The sequence below is a fragment of the Aethalodelphis obliquidens genome, unplaced genomic scaffold (assembly GCF_003676395.1).
Source record: "Aethalodelphis obliquidens isolate GAN/ISIS:26980383/991018 unplaced genomic scaffold, ASM367639v1 scaffold135, whole genome shotgun sequence".
NCBI lineage: Eukaryota > Metazoa > Chordata > Mammalia > Artiodactyla > Delphinidae > Aethalodelphis > Aethalodelphis obliquidens.
Window position 1 is genome coordinate 563,581 of NW_020838079.1, and position 27,621 is coordinate 591,201.

At 44.8% G+C, this 27,621-nt stretch overlaps 1 protein-coding gene across 3 annotated transcripts in view; it reads right to left on the bottom strand.

Moving 5' to 3' along the window:
- Positions 1-27,621, bottom strand: part of HDAC8 (histone deacetylase 8) — a 244,369-nt gene that overhangs the window by 13,970 nt on the left and 202,778 nt on the right. For 2 of the 3 annotated variants that reach the window (XM_027099640.1, XM_027099641.1), the window contains exon 10: positions 10,148-10,253. In XM_027099640.1, coding sequence (XP_026955441.1) covers positions 10,148-10,253 — 106 coding nt within the window. Of the gene's footprint in view, positions 1-4,933; positions 5,885-10,147; positions 10,254-27,621 lie in introns of all 3 variants that reach the window. The other variant, XR_003431285.1, reaches the window with a different exon arrangement.

The window sequence follows — 27,621 nt, forward strand, 5'->3', positions numbered from 1 at the left end:
AAGAAATACTGGGACTTCCCAGGTGGTGCAGTGGTTAAGAAGCTGCCTGCCAATGCAGGGGACACGGGTTCGATCCCTGCTCCGAGAAGATCTCACATGCTGCGGAGCAACTAAACGCATGCACCGCAACTACTGAGCCTGTGCTCTAGAGCCTGCGAGCCACAACTACTGAGCCTGTGAGCCACAACTACTGAAGCCCACGAGCCTAGAGCCCATGCTCTGCAACAAGAGAAGCCACCGCAACGAGAAGCCCACACACCGCAACGAAGAGTAGCCCCCACTTGCCACAACTAGAGAAAGCCCGCATGCAGCAACAAAGACCCAATGCAGCCAAAAATAAATAAATACATACATAAAATTAAGAAAAAAAAGAAATCTTGAAGGAAGAAAGAAGGAACTATGCGAAGGGTAAAAATATGGGTAAATATCATAGATTTTTCTTCTCCTCTTGAGTTTTCTAAATTATGTTTGACGATTGAAGGAAAAATTAGGACATTCTCTGATGTAGTTCTGAATATATATAGAGGAAATATCACTAGATTATATAATAACACAATTAGATTACAAATGGGGGAGGGGAAAGGGACTTAAAAGTAGGTAAGGTTTCTACACTTCACTCAAACTGGTAAAATGGCAATACCAGTAGACTGTGATATGCTACGTATGTATAATATATACCCAGAGCAACCACTCAAAAGCCTATACAAACATATACAGTCAAAATTACTGCAGATAAATCAAAATGGAATTTGAACAAAGGTATAAGTTGCCAACAGTAAAGGTAAAGAAAACAGAGAAACAAAGAATAGAGGGAACAAAGAGAAAACACAAACAAAATGGCAGATTTAATCCCTAATATCAAAATTGCATTGAATATAAATGATCTAAATACACCAATTAAAAGACAAAGATTGGCAGAGTGGCTAAAAAAATGATCCAATTACATGCTGTCTACAAGAAACTCACTTCAAATATAAGTAGGTTGAGAGTAAAAGGATAGAATAATATATGCCATGAAACATTAGTAAAAAAAGGAGGAGTGGCTCTATTGATATTAGATAAAGTAGACCTCAGAACAACAAAAAAATTACCATGGACAAAGAAGGACATTACCTAATGGTAAAAGGGTCAATCTACCAGGAAGATACAGCAATCCTAAATGTGCATGCACCAAACAACAGAGCATTAGAGTACCTGAAGCAAAACCTGATACAGCTATAAGGAAAAACAGATAGATCCACAATTAGAATTAGAGAATTCAACATCACTCTCTTAGAAATTGATAATAGAACAACTAGACAGAAAATTAGCAAGGATATAGAATAACTCAACAATACTACCAACCAACAGGATCTAAGTGACATTGATCAAATAATCCACCAAACAACAGCAGAATATATTACATTCTTTTCAAGCACTCACAGAACACATGCCAAGATAGACCATACACTGAGTCATAAAACAAGCCTCAACAAATTGAAAATATTTGAAATTATACAGAACATGTTTTCTGACCACAGTGGTATCAAAGTAGAAATAAAAAAAAAACCTCCTGAAAAAAACCCTTCAGGTCCAGATGGTCTCATTGGAGAATTCTACTAAAGATGAGAATTAACATCAATTCTATACTCTCTCTTGCAGAAAACAGAAGAGGAGGTAACACTTCTGAACTCATTTTTATAGGGCTAGTATTGCCCTGATACTGAAAGCAAATGATGGTGTCACAAAAAGGAAAACTACAGACTAATATCCCTTATGAATATAGATGTAAAGTCCTCAACAAAATATTAGCAAATAGAATTCTTAGCAGTGAATTCTTAGAATTAGCAAACAGTTCCTAGAATTAGCAAATATATGTATATATATGTATGTGTATATATATATATATATATATATATATATATATATTTTTACACCATGAACAAGTGGGGTTTATCCCAGGTATACAAAGCTGGTTCAGTATTTGAAAATCAATCAATGTAACCTACCATATTAAAAGGCTAAAAAGAAAAATTACATATATACTGGTATTAGCGTCAACTGATGCAAAAACAGCATTAAATAAAATTCAGCATCCATTTATGACATAAATTCTCAGAAAACTAGGAACATAGCGGGGTACTGCCTCAACTTTTAAGGAAAATCTACAAAACCTATAGCTAACATCATGCTTAATGGTAAAAGACAATGTTTTCCCTCTAAGTTCTGGAACAAGGCAAGGATGTCTGTCCTCACTGCTCTTATTCAACATAACACTGGAAGTCTAATCCAGTGTAATAAGGCAAGAAAAGGAAACAAAAAGCATATAGATCAGACAGGAAGAAATAAAACTGTCTCTATTTGCAGATGGTGATCTATGTAGAGAATCTTAAGGAGTCTACAAGAAAACAGCCAGAAATAATAAATGAGTTCAGGAAGGTCACAAGATACAAGAACAATATACAAAAATTGTATTTCTATATACTAGCAATGAACACATGGAAACCAAAATGAAAAACATAATAAATCAATAAAAGAAAAACTTAGGTATAAAACCTGTTAAGGATGTGTATGCTGGAAATGACAAAATGCTAATGAAGGAAATCAAAGAAGATCTAAATAAATGGAGAGACATACCATGTTCATGGATTGGAATTCTCTCTAAATTGATATATAGGTAAACACAATTCCTAACAAAATCACATCAAGTTTTTTTTTTTAAAGATATAGACAAGGTTATTCTAAAGGTTATATGGAAAGGCAAAGAAACTAGTATAGCTAAAACAAGTTTGAAAAAGAAAGGGGAATCACTCTACCTGATTTATTATATAGCTACTACAGTAATCAAGACAGGAATAGGTACATAGATCAATGGCGCAGAAGAGAAAACCCAGAAAAAAGGCTGAGACAGTTGCCTTGGAGTGAATGACAGTTTTGGAAAGGGAGGTGGTCCTAGGGAGCTATCTGGATTTTCAGCCCTTCTACTAGATTGAAGAGGCTTTACATCATGACATGCTTTTCAAGACAAATGGAAGCACCCTAGAATTACTAGAGGTACCTAAGAAAGGAATCAGTACCTCAAACATGTAAAATAGTCCATCTCCAGTCCCTTATTTTTCCAGCTATGTGCAGGTACAGTGACCAGATTTTGTAAACCAAAAACTGGGACATAAGGTCTGATAAAAGATTATTGTCTTAAAAAGCTCCAACATGTATTTCTTTTTTTCTGACTATAAAAGCAATACACGTTCATGCTAGAAATTTTGAAAAATACAGAAAAAGAATACAGAACAAGTAAAATATTTCCCATAATTTCAATCTTACCATCAAAGATAACTACTGTTAGCACTTTTGGTATATTTCCTTCTAGTGTTTTTCTATGCATATCCACACACTCACTCACACACACATTATGTATATTTACAAAATTGAGACTATATGGTATTAAATCATTTCATATCTTTTTTCACTTAAGATTGTTACCATGAGCATTATTCTCTTGTCATCAAATTATCTTTAAAACTTTATTTTTAATTGGCTGCAACAAATTCTTCCATGTAGTTATACTGATATTGTATCATACCTCAAACTCAATGTATTGAAAGAGAACACATCAAGTATATGTTTCTGTAAAACTATCCCCCAGCCTCAATGGCTCCCCATCCCAGTTGGTATCCAGGTTGGAAACCTCAGAGTCATCTTTACTCCTTCCTTTCTCCTTGATCCCCTATAAATGACATACCTCTAAGTGCTGTTGATACTCTCTTCTTAACAGCTCTCAGCCATTCGGGAGGAATAGGATAGGGAGTAGCCTACCACCACTGTTCTGGTCCAGGTCTTTGCAGGCTCACCCTTGGAATACCACCATGATCCATCCAAACATCACTGCATCATGGCATGTCCTAATTCCAGAACCTAGAATGGCTCCCAATTTATTGTATCTGATATGGACAATTCAGTCTGAAATTCAAGGAAACCTGCCAACTGCCCCGGGCTCCCACCTATCCAAGTTTCCGTTGCATATGAGCACTTCCCTATTCTATCTATTCAAAACATCCCAGCCTTCTGAAAGCACTCTCCTTCTCTTCTCACTTCTCTTCTTCTTCTACCTTGCACCAGCCCTTATTATGTCCTGATCTGTCTAAGGGGGTTAGTTTTGTCTCCTCACCTAGACTTCTCAGCTGTTTTTTAGAAGCAGGGTTCATGTCTTAAACTTCTCTTATATCTCCCATGACACCAAGCACACGGGAAGTTCCAAAAAATATTCATTGATTGATTTAGCTGGGCTTTAAAGTGGAGACACAATGATACTTCTTAAAATTGACCTCATTCCGAACCTCACTTTGGGAGACATTGCAAGGTGGGAAGGGTTTACTAGGGGCGACTGGAAAGAGTGGACAGGGATGATGAGTAGACTTGACTGAGCAATAGTGCCAAGAAGAGGAGGGGCACCAGGCCTAGATTCAAATCCTGATGTCACCACTTACTTGTTACGTGACTGTGGGCATGTTACATTAGCTCTGCGGGCACCAGTTTCCTACCTCATGAGGTAATAGTGAGGATGAAATGTAAAGAATCCAGCATGGTGACCCACAGTAGGCTTTCAATAATGGGAGTTCCCACCTCCTGGATTTGGGTAGGTATTTCAAGTCTTCAAAAGTAACCTGCCAAGGGTTTTCATCCTTTGTTAAAAGCCGCCGTCAAAGTTACTAGAACTTTGGGGAGCAGCCTTCATTTTAATTTTAGAATTTCTAAAATTTTCAGCATGATATATTTACAACTTTTTTGCTTAACAATGACAGTAACAACAACAAGAACCAACCTTTCCAATTCTTACACACTTTAGTGAAGCAAGCGAGGCTCCTGGAAGAGACCACAGGGGGCTGAAGAGGGCTGAAGAAAGGATAGGGGATGGCGAAGGGAGATAAGGGATGGACATCACAGAGATCCTCACCTGAAGTCATGCAAATTGGCTCAGAGTAGCCTCCACAATCCTGCTCCAAAGTCCTTCCAAGAAGCCCTAAAGCAAATGGTCAGTCTGTCTTGGGACCAACCCTGACTTTCAATTTACCCTCATGGCTTCTCAGGAAGCAAGAGAAGGTGTGGAAGTAAGCCGAGTTTCCATGGTGTAGAGTCCCACAGGGCAGGAGCACTGCTTCAAGCTGGGGGCTCCAGCAGGCCTTGGACATGCCCAGACCTGATGGCCCAATTGCTAGTCCCTAGAAGAATGTCAATCCCAGACTTCAGGCTGCTAGAGGAGGTGCTGCTTACATTCAGCACAGTGGTTCTCCAAAGAATATTACCGGTAGATGTGCAAAGGGTCTCAGCTTGGGGCTGTGGAACTGTAAATACACTGGGCCTGGTGACCACAGCACACTTCAGGCAGCAGGAGTCACGTGGTCTGGCTTCTTCCACCTTCTGTCCTTCTCTTTTACTTCTCTACTCATCTCAAAATGGAGTGGAAGTTTCAATTACAGTATGGTGGGGTGAGAGGGGCATGGCTAAAAGACCTAGGTCAGGGACCAGAATTTCAAATGTTGTCCATGGCTGATTTCCTCCCATTTCCAGAGAGACATCAGATTTCAGGTGCTTTGGATCAGCCACAAGGAAGGAGCTGGGTGTGTAGTACAAGGTGGGAGGGGTTTACCAGGGGTGATTGGGAAAAGCAGATGATGAGTAGCCTTGATAGGGCAACACTGCAAAGAGAGGAGGGGCACTGGAAAGGCCAAACAGCCTGACTCCAAAGTCTCAATTCAGACAGACCCGGGTTCAAATGTCTGCTCCAACACCTATTAGCACAGTGTGTGGCATAGAGTAGGTGCTTAGTAATTCCTTGCTGAATGACTGAATAAAGGTGACCTTGGCCAAGTCATTTATCCTCTCTGAGACTCTCTGAATTCCTCATCTGTAAGATAAATAGTAGCTATTACTCTTATTATTTCTCCTGTGGCGTCTCTCCCCACACCCATATCAGTTTGCTGGCCCATCTCCCCAACCCAGCACCATAGAGGCTGCCATACTAAGCCTCCTTCATTAAGGGTCAGAAAGGGCAGATGGGCACAAGGCCTGCTCTTTCCTCTTGTGTCCTCCCCCCACCTCCTCCTCTCCTCCTGCTTCTTTCCTCCTGGTCCCATTTGTTTACTTTTCTAACTTAGGCAAACTTGGGGTAGAATCTGGGAACACAGAGCCAAGCGTAGAAACCTCCAGTTACAACTGCAACACATACTCACATATATACAACTCACCTTCCCCTCCCACTCCCCCACCAGGTCGGGCCTGGGCTGCAACATGAAGCTTTTGGCCCCCTAGGGACTTTTACTTGATTCAAATGTCATCAGTACCAGGGATTAGAAAACCTCTACCCCTGTTTCCCCATGCAGAGCTACGCAGGCTCAGGGAGCTAGCTGCCTCTGGGGATTGATCACATCAGCACTGTTCCAACTCTGGAAGGTTCACTGTGAGCCAACTCCTCTGGAGTACGTCAACCAGAGAGGAAAGACAAACAAGTCTGAGCACATGAAGATGGTGTGAGGGTGATTTTACAGTAGTGGTCATGAGCTAGGCTGAGCGATCCACTCTGTAACCCACACTTCCTTGTGAACAGTGACACATATCTTCAAGATTCATTGGCACGAGAAGAACGATTTGTGGGAGCAACACATAGCTTTTCTCTGTATAAAGCTAACAGCTTGAATGGACTCTCCATAGTTTTATTTTTGTCGTTTTTCTCTCTTAGAAAGTCTAATGGGCAGTAAAGATGGAATAAGGTGAGGTCCAAATCTGCCTGTGCCTCCAGTCATCCTGTGGCATATGGAATGCATCTCTATACGATGAACCTCCTCAGGTTTCATCTCCAATAGGTTAAAAATCCCACCTTTTGTGCTTCTAAGGGATGTGAGAAAGAGAGAAAGCCCAAGCTCAAAGGTTAAACAAATTCAACCAGATATGCTGGTGAACCTCCTTCCCATAGAGTGGAGCTTAATCCATCCACTCCCTCATTGCCATCCACCTCCCCCAAATAATCCTTGCCTCTGCCCCACTACCTTTGTGTTTAATGGGGGGTGGGAATGAGTGGGGGGAGGGAGGCACTGAGAGAAATGGCCAGCCTCACGGAGGTTTTATATGCAAGAACAAATGATAGTCTTGTAGGCAGGTTCAGGAAAATCTTTCAGAATGCAGAAAATTCAGCAGCCTTTCCACACTGACCATTGTCATGGCAACACACTATCTGATGGCAGCATGCGTCACCAGGCTGGAGGGGCACGGTCTCAGTATAGCAGGTTAGCCTGGCCATTTTTAGCAACATTTGGACTTCTTTCTAGCCTCATTTCTTCTAGGTTCAACTGAATTTCTTTTCGCTTCTGGACTTATGTGCTCTGCTCATTTGCATGGCTAGAACACAAGACTTTATCAATATGAAAGGGATGGCTAAATGGAAAAATCTGAAGATTCCTAGTATTCTATAGCCCTTCTACTTGCTGTCCTGGCTCCCCACCCACTCTCAGCCATCTAGTTTCTTTTCTTCTCCTCATCAATTCTTTCCTATACACAGCATTACCTCCCCCGTGCCCCCCCAACTGTGACTCATCTACCAACCCCTGCACTCTCATCATCTTCTTTTTATTGTTTTTCTATTTTCTCATTTTAATGTACAGCATCCTAGAATCTTAGGATTGGAAGGAACATTGACAATAACCTAGTATAATCACCCTCCTCCAAATGCAGGAGGCTGTCTACGATATGACAGTCAAGTGACTGTCTTGTCTCTGTTTGTATGTCTCCAGCAATAGAGACCTCATTCCTTTCTGGGCAGTCTGTTCCACTTTGGACAGCTCTAATCGTTAGAAAATTCTTCTTCCTCTTGAATGAAAATCTGCCTTTTAATAATATCTACACATGGATCCTAGATCTGTGCCCTGTGACCACATAGACTCTGTCTATGCCCTCTGCTCTGTGACAGCCTCTCAGAGATATAGAACCACATCCCCTTGGGTCTTCTTTTCTCCAAAAGCCCAGCTCCTCCAACAAGATCTCTTGGAGCCTGGGCTCCAGTCCTCTCCCCATCCTAACTGACCTCCTGGAGCATATGCTTCTATTTGTCTCCAGTTCTTTTAAAGTGAGGTCGATACTGCATTAGCATCTCTGGAGGCCACCTTGCCCTGGTGACTCACACTGACGAAACTCCCTAACTCTCTTGCAGACAAAATGCTGCAAAGCCATGTTTCCCATCTTGTGTGTGTCCAGTTGCTTTTGAGGACCCAATTCCTAGTCCATATATTTCCTCCCAGTTTAATTTCATGGCGTTGCAGCCAGAATATTGCTTTAACCTATTAGGATCTTTTAAAAAATCTTGACTTCCATGTAACTTACATATCCTCTAAGACTTTCTATTATTATTATTACTATTTTTTAACCAACCCTCAAACTAATCCTTTATTTCAAGTCTTTTCAAAATTTATTCTTCTTTTGGGTTTCTTAACCTTTCCTAGTTCTCTTCCCTTTGAATTACCTTCCTTACGTCTTCTCTCGCTTGTCATTTCCATTTCCTCAATAGCAAGATGTCACCAGTCTCTGGAGATAAGTGCTTGGGTATGTGCGCAGGAAAGCACGAGGGCATACAGATATCTGCACATACCTAGGTTTGAGCAAGTAGCTGCAGAGCCTTGTTTAGTTTCTCTGTTTCTATTGCTTTGTCTGTGCTCTACCAGGATTTAGAGACTGGAAGAGGGGAAAATGGCAAGGTAGAAGGAAAAGGGGTAAGAGAAGTTGGTCCAGGATCTGAGAAGGGCAGTAGGAAACTAGGGTGGGAGCACGAGTGTTAATCGGGGCTGCAGTGCAGTGAGAAGGGCTGAAGAAGGGCCAGGAAAAGAAGGATTTTAAAAGCCTTAAAAAGGTTGGAGGAGGGAGGAGGATTTGGTTAGGAAGTCAGGACTTCTGAGGCTGGTAGCCATTGAGAGGCCAGAGGGAGGTGGCTTGAAACTACAGGGTCAAGGAAAGGCTGAGGGATGTGGGACACCTGAGAGGGGCAATAAGCATTGCTATGAGCACAACCTTATGAGTCTATGACTCTTGAGCTTAGAAACTTTTCTCTGGTCAAAGGAGCCTGGGACGTGGAGTCCCTGCGTATGGACTCAGCTGTTGTCACAGACTTGGCTGCACTAGAGGACGGGGCCTTAATATCACCATCGGCAAAGACGCCCAGGATACAACGTGTTCCCTCAGACTAACTCTGACACAGAATAGGCCTCCCTTTCATGCTAGATTCTATTCCAATGAGGGAGTCAAAGTTAGGAGAACTGGTGCTGTCTTGGTTGTTAGATGAATAAACATGGGAATTTCACTCTCCAGGACAGGCAATGTGATACCTTTGGCCTCTTAACTTTGCAAATAATTAGGATCCAAAAAAATATGCACACGTACACACATTCAATTAAACAGGAATGTGGGTGCCAAAATGACTTTTAAAAAATGGTAGATGAAGTGAGTTGAGTTGAGAAGCAGCAGCTGGGGTTGGGAGGGGGGCTCTACCAATAGTGTCCCCAAACAGCTAGTGGACAGTGTGATCAAGAGGGTGATAACCCGATGACTGCCATTTTCCCTCTGTCCAGAGGCCAGAATAATTGGAGGCCAGCCTCAGGGAAGGGAAGAATAGGGCAGCAGCCACGTCTCCAGTGCTCTAAGTGAGACTGGGGAGCCCACTCCCAGGGCTTCAGAATCCCTGACTACTCACTGTGGGCTCACAGTCACTCGAGGCTCTACTGAACCAAGGAAACGCATTGGAACAGAATGTCTGTGAGCACCCTTCACCCCTACCCCCAACCCCAAGTCTGAATTGACTTGATTTTCCCTCATCTTAGAGAGGATTTTACTGTTGCCCTTTTCAAAGGGAGAGTTCCAGGGCACACTTTAGAACTGGCTTTCCACTGGAGGTGCCTAAAGTTGAACCTTTTGTTCCCCTGAAGGTGACATTAGCTGGCCAAATGACAATCCCAACCAGAGTGACCAGTGCGGAATTCCAACAAGCTCTCAGGCCAAGAAGAGGTTTCCCTTCCAAGTCGGTGCAAAGATTAGCCACCAAATGACAAATGGTATTGGGGGAAGCCCCCACTGATGGGTCACCACAAGCTGGGTGGAATGAGGAGGGCAGGACTCGAGGGGTGGTGCTCACCTTTGATGTAGTTGAGGATTTGCTGGACTCGGTGGGGCTCATTGCGGTCTGGCCGGCAGCTTGGCGTGATTTCCAGCACATAATCAGGACCATATGCTGTGAAAAACTGTAAGGAAAAGTGAAAGGCCAAAAAACAAACTAAACCACAGAAAACCTCCAAACCAAACCACATACAAACAGAACAATCAAGAGAAATCCACCGCTACTGACAAGGTAAGGGAGGCCCAGGTGGGCAGGGCAGGAGGATGCAGCAGGAAACCGTTCCCCATTTTCAAACCTCCCATGACAGTCCTCTGTGAAATTCTTTGGCTTGGTGTTCAAGGTCCTCTCTGCTCATGTCTCAACTTTTCTCTCTAGCCTCTCTATCCCCCTGCTCTCTAGCCACACTTGTCTGCTCCGGGCTCTCCCAAATGAGACTGGGCTTCGTTCCCCCACCCCCTGCCTCCCCCCGAGGATCTTTGCCATTGCTCTTTCCTGGGGTCTGCAAAGGCCCTCCCCCAACCCCTGCTGCCTGTGAAAAACCTCCCCATCCTTCTAGGCACAGCTCAAATGTCGCCTCCTTCGCAAAGCTGTCCCTCATTCTCCACCAACCCCCAGAGTGTTCTGTTGGTACATCTCTTATGGCCCTTGTTCAACAAATCGACAGTGCTTGCCGGCATGTCACGTACAGGTCACTGTGCCTGCTGCTGCGGGGGCTGTGAAGATGGACAAACCCTCCTCTGGGGTCCTCTGGGTGTTCCCAAGCACGTTCTGCAGTGTGTAGAGATTTTTCAACAGCGACCTGATCTCCCTGCACTGGATTATCAACTCCTTGAAGGCAGGCAGCACCTGTGCCTTAGTCACCTCCTTAGTCCTCACAGACCAAGGCAGCTGCCTGTTAGTTTTGGTTGTCTTGAATTCCCTGACCCGGGAATGTCAAATGAGCCTGGTTTCTCTAGTTTTTCTTTCTCCGTAGTAGAGTTTATTTGTTTTTAAATTCAGGGAATCAAAATAAAGGTCTTTGGATTCTATTTCTAGTTCACTAGATGATTCCTTGTGACCTTTGGTAAGTCACAATATCTGATTCAGCTCCTCTATTAGGGCCCGCTTGGGGAAAAACACCCCATGACAAAGGGAATCATTCAATTGGGATAAGCCTTTGAATGGGAAATATGCAAAGCTACTATTCCTGTTTAGTTTTTAACAGAAATAGTATTTGTGCACACTCTCTGGAGAGAGAGCATATGGTCCTTAACATTATGTGCTTTCAATAGTGATATTGTTAGGTGGTAAGTAAGCCAGGGAAATTCAAATTCCATGGAAAAAAATGGTACAGAGGGCATGAGCAAAAGGGATCTTGCTGTGTGTCATGAATTTGATGTCATTCAAAGAGCCTCTAAGAAAATAATCCAGGGTGATTGCCATTGCCACCAAATTATCCTTATTAAGAGTCTGGATGTACATCTGGCACCATGGGAGAGGTTGTGGAACAATCTCTAGGGATTCTAACAGCATCTTTGTGGAATCTATGGGAGTAATTTGATGGGGAGATGGCTTTTGCACATCCATGACAGAAGACTCCACACATCTAATTAAAAGAAAAATGACCGAGACTGTGCCAATGCTTATAATGCTTTTTTTTTTTTTTTTTTGGACTGAACTAAAAAGGAAAGAGGGGTCTAGTTCCTTCCTGCTGGGGTTATTACTCTCTGATGCCTGAAGCCCCGAATTCTGTAGATTAGAGATCATCTTTACCACATCCATATATGGAATGGACAAGAGGGGTTACCTGGGGGACACATCCAGAAACTAACTCTCCCATTCTGATCAAAGAAACCTGAGAGGTTTGTATTTTTAGCCAAGGAGGGCCCCTCAGTCCAAGCCCGAGAACCTCGTGGGCTTGACTCTGGAAGAGAAGGCTTCAAACAGGTGTGGCCCTCTCTCCTTGGACGGCCTCTCTTCCTCCAGAAGGTGTCAAGTAGTACACTCATTTCATGGGTATGGAAAGACAGGTTTAGAGAGAGCAATAGAAGAAAGGCAGCTGCAACGAAGAAGCCACTCTGGGGGACCCAAACCCGTGGCATCAAAGTGCTATAAAAATCAGAGTCAGGGGGCCTCGCTGAGGTCTAGGAGGAGGGAATGTTCTGTCTCCATCTACGAAGATAACACTGCTGATCCTCTGTCAGCAAGGCATGTTGTGAGCTATCTGTTTCGGGCTGAGCGTCTGGAACAACGTGTCCTCATTGTGAGGGCCTGCCGCACGCTCAGCCGCGTTCTCTGGCTTTAGCCCCCTCTTGGGCCAAGAGCACATGGTTGCAAGACGGTCAGCTGGGGCCAGAACTGACTGCCACGTGAGAGCTCAGCTTGACTGGGATCAAGGCTCCTGTCCTGGCTGCATGAGCACCTGGCTTTAACTAACCCATAAATAACCCATTCTTTGCTGAAGCAGGCTGGCTGCAGGTAAGCGTGGGCTCCTAAACTTCTTCCCACCTTTGCCAATCAAATATTATTCCCAGGTCCTGCTTATTCGCACTATTCTTAGGCTAGGGGACCCAGCTGATTTAAGAAAGTCCTTGTTTTGTGATCCAGTTCCACATGGCAGCTGACTGGTCCTAGCCTTGGGAGGCTCTGCTTGGGGCTGAGGGAAGTGACAGGCACCGGGAAGGCAGAGGCTGTATCTAAGGCAAAGGTGGTGCGGTGCCCTCTTCCCCTCTCTGGCTCTCTCGTGGTATTTCTGTTTCTGTGTTATATTATGCTTTTAGTTTTGCACTCGTTAACTCCTTTCTACGGGACCATGAACTCTGCAAAGGCAGAAACTTCTGTCGCATTCTCTTTGTGGAGCCTGTAGAGTTGAATTTCCTTCAACCTTTACTTTAAAATTATGTTGAATTACATTAATTCACACAAGATTTAGCTGGCCGTTCAGTTAATTCTGTGGAATAATGCAAAGAGCCAATTTATGGCATGAACAGTTTTTCGGCTCTTGAGGAAGCATGAGGAAGCATGATGAGGTGGCAAGAGCCCCGGCCTCGGAGTTAGGCAGAGCTGGATTTTCATACCCAATAGAGCTGTGTGCCTCAGGCGAGCTTCGTAATCTCTTTTAGTCCTTGCTACCAGAGGAATGATAAATCCTGACCTGGCTGGGTTGTTAGGAATCACAGAGATAATATACATTAAAGGGCCGACCACAGGGCCCAGCACAGGGTAGGATGTCAGTACATGTGAATTCCCTTCTTCTGAGGCAAGAAGCTATTGCCTAACCAGTGCCTCACCCAGACCCTGGGGGATGTTGGGCCAAGCACTGGGGGCCCCCCACGATGCAGAAAGAAGAGCCTGTTCCTCCTGCCAGACAAAGCCCAGCAGTCCCAGTGGCTTCCCGCTTGTTTAAACCATGAGCTCCGCCTAGAGCCGGTGGAGAAACTGACTTCTCTCATAGTTTCCTGCCCTGTGCTCAGCCACTTGTTACTTACTGGCAAGGTGGAAAGGAAATCTGATCAATAAGACAAAGATGTTGGGGTGGAGGGATTTGGCCAGCAGTAGAAATAGCTCAAAGCCCCACCCTGAAATTGCCCTCCAGTGTTGAAGAGGAAAGGAAACAGGCAAGCGGCGATGCCATTCCCAGACAGGTGGAGCAGGGTATGAAAGAGTCCAGGGGGCTGGCAAGTGCAAACGGCTGGCTTTGATCTCAGCAAAGGAAGAAGGGAGGTGCTAACCCTTCTCCACCCCTTCCCCTTTTTCCTCAGTGCTCCTTTTGCTTTCTGGCTTTCCATTTATGCGTGTTTGAGGGGAACATGGTAGCAGGAATGGGGCAAATGGAAAGGATGAGGTGGGGCTGAAGGATGGGAGTGGAAGGGAATAGCACTTGAGGGGAGCAGGTCCCTTCTCGACCCAAGAGTCAATGAATAAAGAAAGGAAAATAGCTCAGTCTTGCTCGGTTCAGGCCAGCTCAATGTGCCTTTCTTGCTCACTCCCCTCCAGCTCTTGCTCATGCAATGCAAACAGCATACGCTTAGATATTTGGTCAAGAAGATATTCAGAAGAAGCCTTAAGGTTGTTGTTATTCCTTCCTAATCCTATGTGGTCACAGGAAACCAAACCACAAACCCGGCACAGCCAATCCTTTTATCCTTCCTTCAACATTTATTAAGTACCTACTGACTAGGTGTCAGTAGGTACTTAATAGATACTTTATTAAGTACCTAACCTGATTAGGTTAGTCACTGGGGTGCAAAGATTGTAAGATATGCTTAGTAGGAGGGGTCAGTATGATGAGAACAGTATGATAATACTAAAGTCACAAGTAATAACAGTTAATGTTTTTTCTCTTTTTAAAAATTGAAGTATAGTTGATTTACAATGTCGTGTTAGTTTCTGATGTACAGCAAACTGATTCAGTTATACGTATATATGTATATATATATTCTTTTTCAGATTCTTTTCCCTTATAGATCATTACAAGATATTGAGTATAGTTCCCTGTGCTATACAGTAGGTCCTTGTTGGTTATCTATTTTATATACAGTTGTGTGTATATGTTAATTCCAAACTCCTAATTTATCCCCCTCTTCCCCCTTTGGTGACCATAAGTTTGTTTTCTATGTCAATAACAGTTAACAGTTAATATTGATTAAAGGCTTCTTATGTGTCAGGCACTTAAAGTGTCTGCGCACTTTTTATGGACTGACAATTCTCACAACCAACTCACGTGGAGGTTCTAGAATTACTTCCATTTTAAGATGAGAATCTGAAGCACAGAATAGTCAGATAACTTGACAGAGGTCACACAGCTAGCACGTGTGGTGTGAGATTTGAACCCAGGTCATTCTGGAGAGCAGCACTACCCATAGGAGCCTCTAAACTACCCCAGAGGAAGTGACTGTGTAGGGCGGGGTCTGCAAAGGGGGCCTGGTGGGTGGGAGGGAGGCATTCCCAAGAGAGCCTGGGCAAGAGCAGGGACTGTGGAATGGAACAGCATATTTAGCACAATTTGATGTTGCTCGAGGGTAGGGCATAAGGAGGATCAGGACACGAGGCTGGGGAGGCAGCATGAGTTTCACGGTAGGCGCTGCGTGTTCCCCACACTAAGGCATTTGGCCTGATCCCAGACTAGAAGGTCCACGAGGGCCAAACACTCTTTTGCTCCCCAATGTCAGTGCCAGTTCCCAAAACAGTGCTTGTCCCTAGGAGGTGGCAAGTAACTATTTGTGGCATAAGTGAATGGAAACTTGGGGGAGCTTGGAAATGAGGGGATGAACAGATCAGCTGGGCACTTGAGAGGACTCAATGGCTACAGTGTAGAGAATGGAATGGAATCTGAGGGGAGGAATGCAAATAGGGAGACCAGTGACAAGGTTGGTGCTAGAGCCATGTTGAGTGGTAACAGGGCCTGAGCCAGAACAGTTGTGGGAGGAACCGAGAGTGAAAAACTTAAAAGATAGCATCAATAGGACTAAACAATGAGTTGGATGTGGGAAGTAAGGCAGAAGAGAGAGTCAAGGATTTCCCACGGTGTAGGAGGTACAGTGACAGGGTGAGGAATACAAGCAGAGGACAAGGGTTTGTGGTGGGGTGTATATGTGTGAGGGGGGTTCAACGGGGAGCATGTTTAGGGTCAGAATCGTGATGATACAGTGGTCTGTAATTCAGGTGAGAGGTTGGGCCTAAGATACAGAATATGTGTTATAGATTTGGGAGTTATCAATGACATAAAGGAATTGGATGAGAATTGCCAAGGAATTGCCTTGGCCAGCATGGGAGACTTCCTATAGAGTAAGAGAAGAGAAGAGAGGTGAGGAAAGAATCATGGGGAACAGCCAACACTTCAGAGGTGGACAGAGGGAGAGGAAACAGTTCTGGTGATGATTTGAGATGTTGCAGACAGCTGAAGTAAAAGGAGGGTGGTCTTCCGATTTGTCCATGGGAAGATCTTTGCTGCAGCAAAGTCAGTGGAGGGTGTGGACAAGGCCTGACTGGAGGGGGCTGAAGAGTTGATGGGAAGAAGTAGAGGTAAGAATGATGGGGACTTCCCTGGTGGTCCAGTGGTTAAGACTCCACCCTTCCAATGCAGGGGGTGTGGGTTCGATTCCTGGTGAGGGAACTAGGATCTCACATGCCATGTGGTGTGGCCAAAAATATATAAATAAATAAAAATTTAAAAAAAAAAGAATGACGGTAAGAATACACACATACACTCTCCTTTTTTTAAGAGTTTGGTACAGGGGTGGGACTGGAGTAGGGTGGTATTTTAAGATGGGAGGGTCTTAAAAGTATATTTATAGGCTGAGGGGAAGAGCCCACAGGATGGGAGTCAGAGGCAGCCTGATAGGGATTTTGAGTTGTTTATATCTGTCTTTCTAGCTCCTTAGCCAGAATGCCACAAGGGAAGAATACTGTTGTATTCATATTTCTATTACCTACAGCTCCTAGCATAGGGCTTGGAAAATAATAGGTACTCAATTCATGTTTGTTGAAGGAATGAAATTCTGAAGACATGCACATCCAGTAGGGAGAATCAGGGTCTTGAAGGGTGGGCGATTGCAAATAGGCAGGGATGGGGTGGGGTTGGAGGGTAGTTAGTGGAGGGAGGACAAGTCTGGGAAGTTGGCTAAAGTTCTAGAAGGAGAGCAAGGGAAGCCTTGAACCCCAGGTTGAGGAGACAGGACTTGATGTGACAGGCATATCAGGACTGGAGCTGTGCCTTAGGACACCTGGGAGCAGTATACAAAGGCTGGATGACCAGTGTGGAGGCCACTGCCATAGTTCAAGGGGGAGATAGCAAGGGCTTGAACAAGAGTGATTGCTGTGGGGATGGAGAGGATGGGAAAGAGACATTGTGAAGGTAGACTTCCGAGGACTTTGGTAAGTGGTTGGCTGTGGAGGAAAGAGAGCAGGGGAGGTCAAAGTTGACTCCTAGGTTTTGAGTCGGGGTAAGTAGGAGAATCAGTGCCACTGATAGAGCTGGGATAAAGTAGTAGGAAGAGCTAGTCTGGCTCAGGGAAGGGGATGGGCTTGGGTTTCGTGGGTTTGAGATGACAGTAGGATATGTGGGTCACTCCGTCTAGCAGGCAGCTGGAGATGTGATGATGGTGTGTGGAAGTGAGGTCATGGCTGAGGACTAATGTAGTAGGGGGATAAAAAGAGCCAGTGACTAGGCAGAAAAAGAGCAACCAGAGAAGAAGAAACAGAATGGTAAAGTAAAATCTCTTAGAGCCTTAGGGATGACATTCAGCATGAGAAAGATGCCTAAAGGAATACACTTGCCACACTGGCAATAGACTCCTGCGGCTAAACTAACATCCCTCCCTCCTAGTCAGTATAAAAAGCCAGACCCCTTTTTATATTACTCCAAAAAGCTCTCAAAATTTTTATTGCTAACTCAAGGTTTACCCTTTCCTAGAAACTAGACTTGATCCTATCAGGGTAAGCCCAAGGTTGATGCCAATCCCTCTTACAGACCCCTGAGGCTTTGCTCTGTCATCAGCTAGGGAGGTCGTGCTGGTGATTGTGATGTGGGCCCTGGCCAGGAAGAGCATTTCTTGTCTTGACTCACCCTGGGAACAGAACTCATCACAACAAGAGTGACAGAGCATCAGCACTTTGAACCATAACATGGTCTTGTAAGATGCTTCTCAACCTTTCTTATGTCACCAATTACTCCATCAAAGAACCTGGGCCCAACCATGATGGAAACAAAAAAGCCCTCTTTTCCCCAGAAAAACATTTCTATTTACAGGAAATTCAGTTATTACATATATCACTTATGGTACATTTTAAGGACACAAAATTGCAGTGGTATTATTGGGAGTAAATTTTATTGCCATGGCTTTACAACACAAACAAACAAAAATAATAACCCCGTTAGTCGTTGGACTGAACTGGCAGGAAGCAGCACATCAAAGGCGATTGCTTGTAGGCAGGGGAACGGGGAATTAGGATTGTCCAGAGCATGACTGAGAGGTCGGGGAGATGTGGGCTACTGGAGACAAGATGTTACATGTGGAGTGGACACGAGGATGGAAACCCAGAGCCCCGTCTAGACTGTATCTGTATCCCACCTGTGGAGCTCATCTCACAACTTGAACAGGGTCCCTACTTAAGAAGTGCTTCATGGTGAGGCTCATACACCAGTGCCAAGAACTGTTTGAATGAATAAGTGAATGAATGAATAAGGCATGGAAATAGTTTCATTATCCAGAAGTTTTAATGGTATTTTAACTATTGGTATAAAAAATTTTATTAAGCAAAATAATCAGGTAAACCTGGGAACTCTTAGCTCATTTGAGCACCGATTATATTTAAATGAAGAATATGCCCAGTATTAACTAGTCTTATCTCATTAGCTAAAGTACTTAGAGGCTTCATGAACACACACACATATATAGCCCTTTAGTGTACTGTGTATGTTAGTTAACCCACAGTAGTGTGTGTGTGTGTGTGTGTGTGTGTGTACACGCACATGTTCTATTAGGTGCTGAACATTATTCTAGGTTCTTGAGGGGAAGCTGAGTACAAACAAAGAATAAGTTCTGGTGACTGCTCTTGAGGAGATGAAGATCTAAATGAGAAAGATAATTACAGGAAGGGCAGAGGAATAAATCTAAGCTTAACTGTGTGGTACTGGCTAGAGTACAGTAAACTGTCCTCACACGTGTGGGTCACTGGACAAGTGAGGTGACTTGTAGAAAATCACAGTGCTAAAGTAACAGATGTGAACTTGAACCCATGGCTTAGGACTTTCAGTCCAGTGGGCTTTCCATCACAACAGGAAGCAAAAAGCATAGTGGTTAAAGAATGAGATTTCTGGAGTCATAGGGGATGAGCCCTAAATCCTTGCTCCACCATTTACTAGCTGTGTGACCTTAGGCAAGTTACTTAACTGTTCTGTGCCCTGGTTTTCTTTGTAAAATGGGGATAATAAGAGAAGGTACTTGTAGAGTTGTGACAGTAAGTTAATTCATGTAAAGCACATAGAACAGTGCCTGGAGCACAGTAAGTACTCAGTAAATGTTATTATTAAATGATAGATATTATTATTATTATTTATTGTGCTTTATCAACTGTACAAAGAAACAGGAGTTCTACATATAATGGATAGTAGCAAAACTGAATTTCTTTACTAATGTCCATTCAGAGTGAATGAGGGTGAACTTGTGAAGAGCTTACCCTGTATTCCAAAACTCTGAAGCCAGAAAGAGGGTAGAGAGAACAAGAAGAGAAGGATCCAAATGAATGAGACTAAGAAAAATGGAAGAGGACTTCTCTGGTGGTCAGTGGACTCCACGCTTCCAATGCAGGGGATGTAGGTTCGATCCCTGGTCAGGGAACTAAGATCCCACATGCCGCACAGCCAAAAAAAATAAGCAAATTGCAAAAAAAAAAAGAGAGAGAGAGAGAGAAAAATGGAAGAGAGGAGGAGGGAATGAGAACTTGGAAGTGGCAGGAAAGAGGCAGGGGGACAGAGGTGATAGAAAGGAGAGGAGATAAAAACATGTGTATGGGGTAAATTGGCAAGGAAGGGGAGGCACGCACAGAGGAGGTGGCAGAGGAGACAAGGGCAGGGTGGCTGCCACTTCACTAGGGGGACTCCCTGCAGGCCAAGGCTTTCCTTCAGGGTGTGGTTTCAAGGGGTTTGGGGGAAGGGCCCTGGCCAAGACTAATATCTTCCCCACATTACGGCTGATCCTCAAATTTCCACTATTAGAGAGAATTCCTCCTTCATAAATATGTGCAGGGCCAACTCTGGTTATACCATATGTCTCTGTTGATCAAATGAATATTTTGGAAACAAGCCTACACACAAAGCTTTTTTACATCAATTTTTCCTTTAGCCAAGGGTGGGGATAGAAGAAGGAAGAGTACAGGGATATTGCTTTACCTGGCTTGCTGCTGGACAAGTACTAAGATGACCTTAAGAAAATGGATTCTGGGACTTCCCTGTGGTCCAGCGGTTAAGATTCTGCGCTTCCACTGCAGGGGGCGCAGGTTTGATCCCTGGTCGGGGAGCTAAGATCCTGCATGCCGCGGGGTGCGGCCTTAAAAAAAAAAAAAGAAATGGATTCTACTAGAGGATTGTAAGTGCTGCCTTGGCCCGATCCTTACACTCCTTCAAGCAACTGCCCTCTCTGTTCCTTCACTGCTAAACTTCTTAAGATCTCTTTTTTCTTCAGCGCCTTGACCTCTTCATTTCTCAGACACTTCAACATGCTGCTGTCTGAATTCTTCCCCACACCTCCACTGAACTGTTTTCTAGAAGAATGGCGAAGAGATTTTAGCTTGTTGGCAACTCTGACTGATTGGTAGTAGCTGCTTGGGGGTACTATGTTGAGAAGGATTCTGAGGCTGTGTCTAGGTTCAGCAGGAAAATGTGCCCAAATCAGTTTGTTAAGTAATTCATGGGAATACATGGTAGGCAGGGTGGGGGCTGGAGGGATGTAGTCATACGTGCCCTATATTTGCTATTCCTGCCTTAGGAGACCAAGAGCGACCCCCTAATTACCCAACCTAATGTCTTCTTTTCAGTGATCGCTCACCCTATTTGATCTCTCTGCAGCACCTGTCATCAACTACTGCCTCATCTTTGGCACTGTCTTCTCTCTCATCACCACTCCTCTCTCTGTTCCTCGTCAGTCTCCTTCCCTGGATCATTTTCCTTTACCTATCTCTTAAACGTAGGTGCCCTCAGGTTGTCCTCTCAGCTCTTTTCTCTCTCTCTGCAAGAGTTTACACTCTCTGCTGTGGTTTAAATCACTTGCATGCAGAGATCCTAAATTTTTGGGTTCAGTGTTTATCCCTGGCCTCTGACTTGAATTAATAATTGTCTGCCGGACATTTCTACCTGGAAAACTTGAATTCTTGGTACCTGATGCTTACTGTGTTCTAAGTTGAGCTAATTCAGTATAACTCCTTCAAAGAGAATGTTCATCTTCTCTTTTTGTTCACTCAGCACCATAGGTGAGACCCATCATACAATAAGCTACTCAGCAAAGATTTGAATTTATGGCCCTGAATGGATCAGTGTGCTTATGTTTTGTTTAGAGGCACTGGATTTTGTGCTTTCAAAATACCCCAAATGATATGGGATTAGGGGATAGAGATTAGGGGATTTCTATCTCTGGGAGATATTCCCATTGTTTGACGAACAATGATTTTTCTTCTTGCCATTTGTCAGATGAAGAAAAACATATCTCACTGGGTGCAAGAAGATAGAGAGAGGCATAGGGTACTCCCAAGACTGGCACTATCTCTAAGGGGACAGCCAGACAGCATGCAATATGCTTGGGGTATTATTTGAAAACACTCACTGGTTATCTTCTGAGGCAGGATGCAGGGTGGGGAGATGCTAGGGAGACAATGATGAAGCAGACAATCCCTGGCCTTGAGGAGCCTGCAGTCTAGTAGAGAAGGCAGAGAGGTGCAGGAAGAACTATGATGAGATGAACACTACAGGTGAGTCATTTCTCTGGAGCTATGGGAACTCAAGTGGGAATTCTGAGCGTGGGGCTGGGTGATGCGTGATGGGAAGCAACTGAACTGGCCTCGAAGGATGAACGAGATTTAAATAGGCAGGGAGAGAAGGTAAGAAAGGCAGAAGGAGCAGAATGAAGACAATGAAGATACGTTCTAAACAAGTCATCAAAAATTAATTTGTGAGAAAGAACAGAGTACAGGGTCATAAGTAGCACCAGCACAGCTCTGTAAGCAACTTTCTTGTCTTCTCTGAATAGCACATCCTTCCTTTGTGATGGACAATGATAGGTTGATGGGCTTGGCAGAGGCAGAGGAAAAGTCATGGATGGACTTGATATTCTATCAGAGTAGGATTTCTGTCTGATATATCCATCACAGTGGTTAATTGGGAGCAAATCAGAGTTGAACTTGCTTATATCCTATTGATTCATTTGTTCCCTCATTCGCTTGATACCAATGTCTCCCAAGGACTCCTGTGTACCAGGCTCTGGGTGCGAAGAGATGACTGAGACTCAGCCCCTGCCCCCAAGGAGTGGATGGCGAGGCAGCTGTGCAAACAAGCAGCTCTAACGCTCTGCGGTAAGTGCCATAATAGACATGCAGGCAAGAGCTCCTGGAGTCCAGAGGGAAGATAAAGCAAAGCTGTGCTCTCTGAGTCAGCCTCTAACCGATTTCCCTGTCTCCCCTCCCTCCCTGAGTTTTCCGTCCGAAATTCAGATCTGATCATGTCATTCCCCCTGCTTAAAAACCGTGGTTGGCTCCCCACGGACTGTAGGACCCAGTCCAAACTCTCAGGCAGGACATACAAAGGCCTTCACAGTCTGGCGCAACTGACTCCTCCAGTCTTATCTCACACCACGGGCCAGGCTCCGGCCTCCACACTGTAGCCACACTGCACTGGAGTGTCTCTCCTACTCCTCCTTATCTGGTCAAGTCTTCTGCTTCCCTTGCACCCCTGCTAAATGTTGCTTCTCGGCTGCACTGGCCCCAACCGCCCCCGATGGAGAAAGTTCCTCCTCTGCTTTCCCACAGCTTGCTGTCAACCTCTCTATTCTAGTACTTATCACACCATAGTGTAATTGTTTCTCTATGTGCCCATCTCCCCCACCAGGCCATGGTCTCCTCAAGGTTGGGAACTGGGCATTATTCTTTTTCTTATCCTTGAGATTTTGTCCGGGCCTGGCATATAGCAGGTGCTCCATCCATCTTGGATGAGTGAATGAATGACTCTGACACTGGCCACTTGGGTCTGGTCATTGTCAGCAGCTAGCATTACTTAACATGAGAGATGCATAAAAATATGAAGGGCAGCCAGAGTAGCTAAAAAACAGGCGGCTTTAGTCACATCATGAAAAAAACAAGAGATGGAGGAGACAATGCTCCCACTCAGGCTTTAACTAATGACTCTCCCTTCTGAGCAGCCCCTTCTTGTCTGCCCTCCCGTTCACTTTCAAAAACCCAGTGATTGAAATCATTCTAATTATTCATGGTCGGTGGCATATCCAGGAAACAGTTTACAAGCAATTAAAATACGCCAAAATAGATTTATGCAGGTTGAACCTGATCCTGCTGGTAAAAAGGGAGTAAATGACTTACATCTTGGAGGGGTATTTCCTTCCTGAGGTTGCTCTTTATCGCTCTTTACTGTACTAGCATGGGACTAACACGGGAAACATTTGGAGGTCCTTCTTAAGGCGAGTGTGCAGCGAACGGTGCAGGGAGTGTGTAGACTGCATGCATGATGGCAGCTAGCTGTCCTGTAAATGTGGGAGCGCTGCCTCTGCCCACATTCCATCCCCCCCGCCTCCCCCCAGCCATGGGGGGAGGATGGCTCAGCAGCAGGTAGCTCGTGGTAGTAGGAAAGCTCCCAGCACCGTGATCATGACGGTTCCAATAACGTCGGAACCACTTGGGATCATTTAACCCCACAAGGTTCAATCTCCCAGTTGGTAAAATAGGGACACAGATCTCCACCCTCCCAACTTTAAAGGGTTGTTTATGAGGATCAATGGAAGAAATGTTGTGAAAAGCTCTAGAGGCTACAGAAATGGTGGCGGGGGGGTCACTTTCATTACAAAAACTCTAACTCGTGGGCCCTTTCAATGCTCTAGAAGTGGCTAATGCTCATCAGCAGATTAGTAAAGGTGTACTGGGGCAAGTCCCCTAATAGTTTACTTAAGAGTCCACACAAGAACTATTCATTACCTTGCTACACTCAAACCAAGTGTTTTAATGTCCCTTTAATGAAGACAGCAGTCAGCAGCTAAGCAAACAGGCCATTTGGTTGAGAATAGACATGGGGCAGCAGAGGCCTAGCACATGGAGTCCAGGTGTCTCCAGAGATTTTGTGCCATCCCTCCCCATGGCAGGCAGGCTCTGCTTCCTTGGGATTGACTCTAGGGAAAAACAGCCTCCTGTTGCTGCTCCGAGAAATCTAGAACATATAGCTAAGCCATTCAGTGGGCCAATGTGATTGGTGCAAAATTTAGAATGAACAAATTGAAATGGCATGTTTCACCACAGCTTTTGAGCTAAGTGCAGAGGACTGCAGAAAGGCCAAAAGGCTGGCACAGAAGCAGAGGCGGGGGTGGTGGTGGGGTGGGGAAGCAAAGGCCATGGAAAATCAGTAAACTGGAGTGATAGTTTACCCGGAAGTCTAACTTTAAATTATTAAGCCCTTGAGATACCGTAATGGAAAGTTATATAGCTTACATCTGCAAAAGGATCCTGGGTTTCTTCATGCTCTGTCACACTTCCCTGCCTTTCCACTCACCATTCCTTGTGCAGAGAATGCCCGGCCCTCCCTTCTTACTCATCTTTCAAGACCCAGCTCCAGTGTAACTTCTTTGAAGTCTTTGCCGACTCCCCAAAAGCGAGATCCTTGCTCCCTGTGCCGTCACAAGGTCTTTTACAGCCCTAAGGCCCACTCTGACACATTTGTTTACACACCCTTCTTCCCCATTCGGCCAGGAGTGTAGCTCTCAGAAGCAAAGACCAGATGGTAGCTTTACCTAGCACAGAGCAGGAACAAAGATGGGCCTCACTCAAGGCCAGCTGAATGAATGAGCATTTGAGCATACGTGAGCCGGCCACATTTATCAGGTCTGCAGAGGACCCAAAAGGAAGGCTCATTTGGCAATGATTTGATATGGTAGACATGCTTCTTCCACACTGGTTTACCTGATTAGTGACTGCCTCGGTGCTGGCAAGCAGCAAGAAACCTGCCAGCAGAGGCAGCCTGACAATGTACCTATGAGGCAAGGTATGGTCCTGGCTATTAGCTTGGTTCCCACAACTTGTAAACGTGAGCTGGAAAAGTGCTGCCCTCCCCCCCACTCAACTCTCAGGTGCCTGCTTCTCAAGAAGTTGCCCAGCAGCACAGACAGCATCATCTTGTACATCTGAAAACTGAAAATGCATCTATTACCAGAGAGGAAGGCCTAATGGACAGAGCCTGACCCAGCCTCGGCTCCCACAGAAGCTCCGGCTCAGCAGCCACAGCCTCCGGTTCTCCTTCTGGTTCTGCTAATGATGAACTCGATGACTTTGGACACATTGGCTCATCTCACATTCTCCATTCCCCCCAGTGGGCAGAATAATGAAGATGTTGCACGGATTGAGTCAATAAGAAGCTTGACTGAGATCCCTGTGGACGGGGGAATCAGCAGTTGATGCTGGCAGAGCCTGCAGAGTTCTGTTGTTTTCGGTATTTCTGTTTGTAAGTGAATCATTCTGCCTTGAGCCCAGATGTGCAGCCCGTGGAGAGGAAGAGAGGAAGGGCAGGCGGGCTGGCACCTCCGGCCTAAGCTGCAGCAGTCAGAGCACACGGAAGTGGACGGGACTGGACGGGACAGGATGGGATGGGATGGGATGGGAGGGACAGGACAGGACGGGAAGGGATGCTCAGCTGCTGGCTTGCCAACAACTGGTCCCCTGCTCCCTGATAGGGACCAGAAGCAATAAGCTCTGAAGGCTGTGTATACTGAAGCAGTTTTGTATTGAAATCGAATCAAACTCATGGCAAAGTCAATCTGACACATCTTTAATGATAAACATAATGATTATTGTGCTGTACTGTAATTAGGCATAATGGTAAGCAGCTCTCAGGAATGACTGCAATTACGATTACTTTTACACGGCTGAACCAAATATTTCTGAGGTCTGCCAGGATGGGGGTGGAGACTGGGGGGTCTGGATAGGAGGCAGAGCAGAAATCTAGTTGCGAGGCATTTCTCTGGTTCTCCCCTCCCCATCCCACCCTGAGGCAACAATCCCTCCATCCCTTATTGGGAAACAGAAAAAAGATCTGATGAAGGGTTGGATGGCTAGCTCCTTTCTCCAGCTAGGGAGAGGCCACACTGAAGTTCCTAGGGTTAGAGAATCTGGAATGTTCAGAGGTGCTTTGAGGTGATTTCCCATGAGGCTTGAAATTCTACCAAGTGGCCTTAAGCCTAAATAGTATATGCCTAATGTGTAAACCATGTTTGGATCCTGGTTTGAACAAGTCCATGCAGAAAGATATTTTTGAGACAACTGAGTAAAACTTAACAGTGACTGGTATTAGATGGTATTAAGGAATTATTAATTTGTCAGCTTTGATCATGGTATTGTGGTTATTTAAGAAAAGGTCCTTATCTGTTGGAGAAACTTACTGAAATATTTATAGTCCAACAACTGCGGAATGGTATGGTCCCTGGGATTTGCTTTCAAATACTTCAAGAAAAAAATGAGGAACAGAAGAAATAAGAAGGGCAGAATGTCGGTAATTGTTGAAGCTGGGTGATGGGTACATGCGGGTTCATCATACTCTTGTCTCTGCTGTGTATATATTTGAAAGTTTCCATAACAAAAAGTTAAAAAATTCATATACCCTAGACTGCTCTGACAGTGATGCATACATTAGTGAAAATTAGTTTGATCATGCTAACAACACCTAGTAGATGCAGACAGATCTCAGGACTGGGATTTGGGATGGGCAGAGCCAGGAGGGTGGGCAGTTTGGGGCATGGGCCACCGTCAGGGAGTGCAAAGTCCTGGCTGGGGTGGAGAAATGTGTGTGAGGGAAGAGGAAATTTGAATGGTCAGGGGGTAGTCTGAAAGTTCTGGGAGAGAAGGCAGGAAGTGTAGGAAGAGAGGAGACAGAGTGTAATAGGGGCTCACGTCCACCACCTGTTAGGCCCCCTCTAGTCTGTAAGCTCCTAGATGTTGAGTCTGTATCGTAATGCTCTCTATCTTACCTAGAGCCCTCAGGACATGAGTTTCTGCATTTTATTTCACTCATTCCCTTGAGAATATTTATTGCGTGCCTACGGTAGCCAGGCAATACAAACATGTGCCTGTGGTAGGCAAAGGAGATGGAGCAGAGAACAAACGTGAACAAAACCAAGTCTCAGTCCTCAGGGAGCTCACATCCCAGTGGGAAGAGACACAGTAAATAAACAGCAAGGATGTACATCAGATGGTGATACGTGTGGCAAAGAAAATAATGTCGGGTAAGGTGGAGACGGAATGCTGAGTAGTTGCTCAAGACCAAATTTGCATGGCACTTAGGCCCTTATGAGCTTTTCCAGGTCCCCCCTGCAGCCTGGCTTTTGGTCATGTTGGACCCTGTGCCTGGGGGTTTTGCCAAGGGCTCCTGGGCCTCTCGGCCTGTGTATACACTTTAACCTCATTCTTGACTTAATTGTCCCCTCCTACTCCTGATTACCCCACATTCCTCTCTAGGTACCACTTCCCCAGGAAGCTCTCACAGGTCCTTCCTTCCTCCCACCTCCACACTCTGCCCTTGGTCTTCTTCACTTCCACAGCACCCTTTAACGAATCTCTACTACAGCCCTTACCACCTGGATTATGATTCTCTTCCCGTCTAGACTTTGTGCTCCTTGAGGACAGAGAATCTGTCTTTTTTTTTTTAACATCTTTATTGGAGTATAATTGCTTTACAGTGGTGTGTTAGTTTCTGCTTTATAACAAAGTGAATAAGCTACACATATACATATATCCCCATATCTCCTCCCTCTTGCATTTCC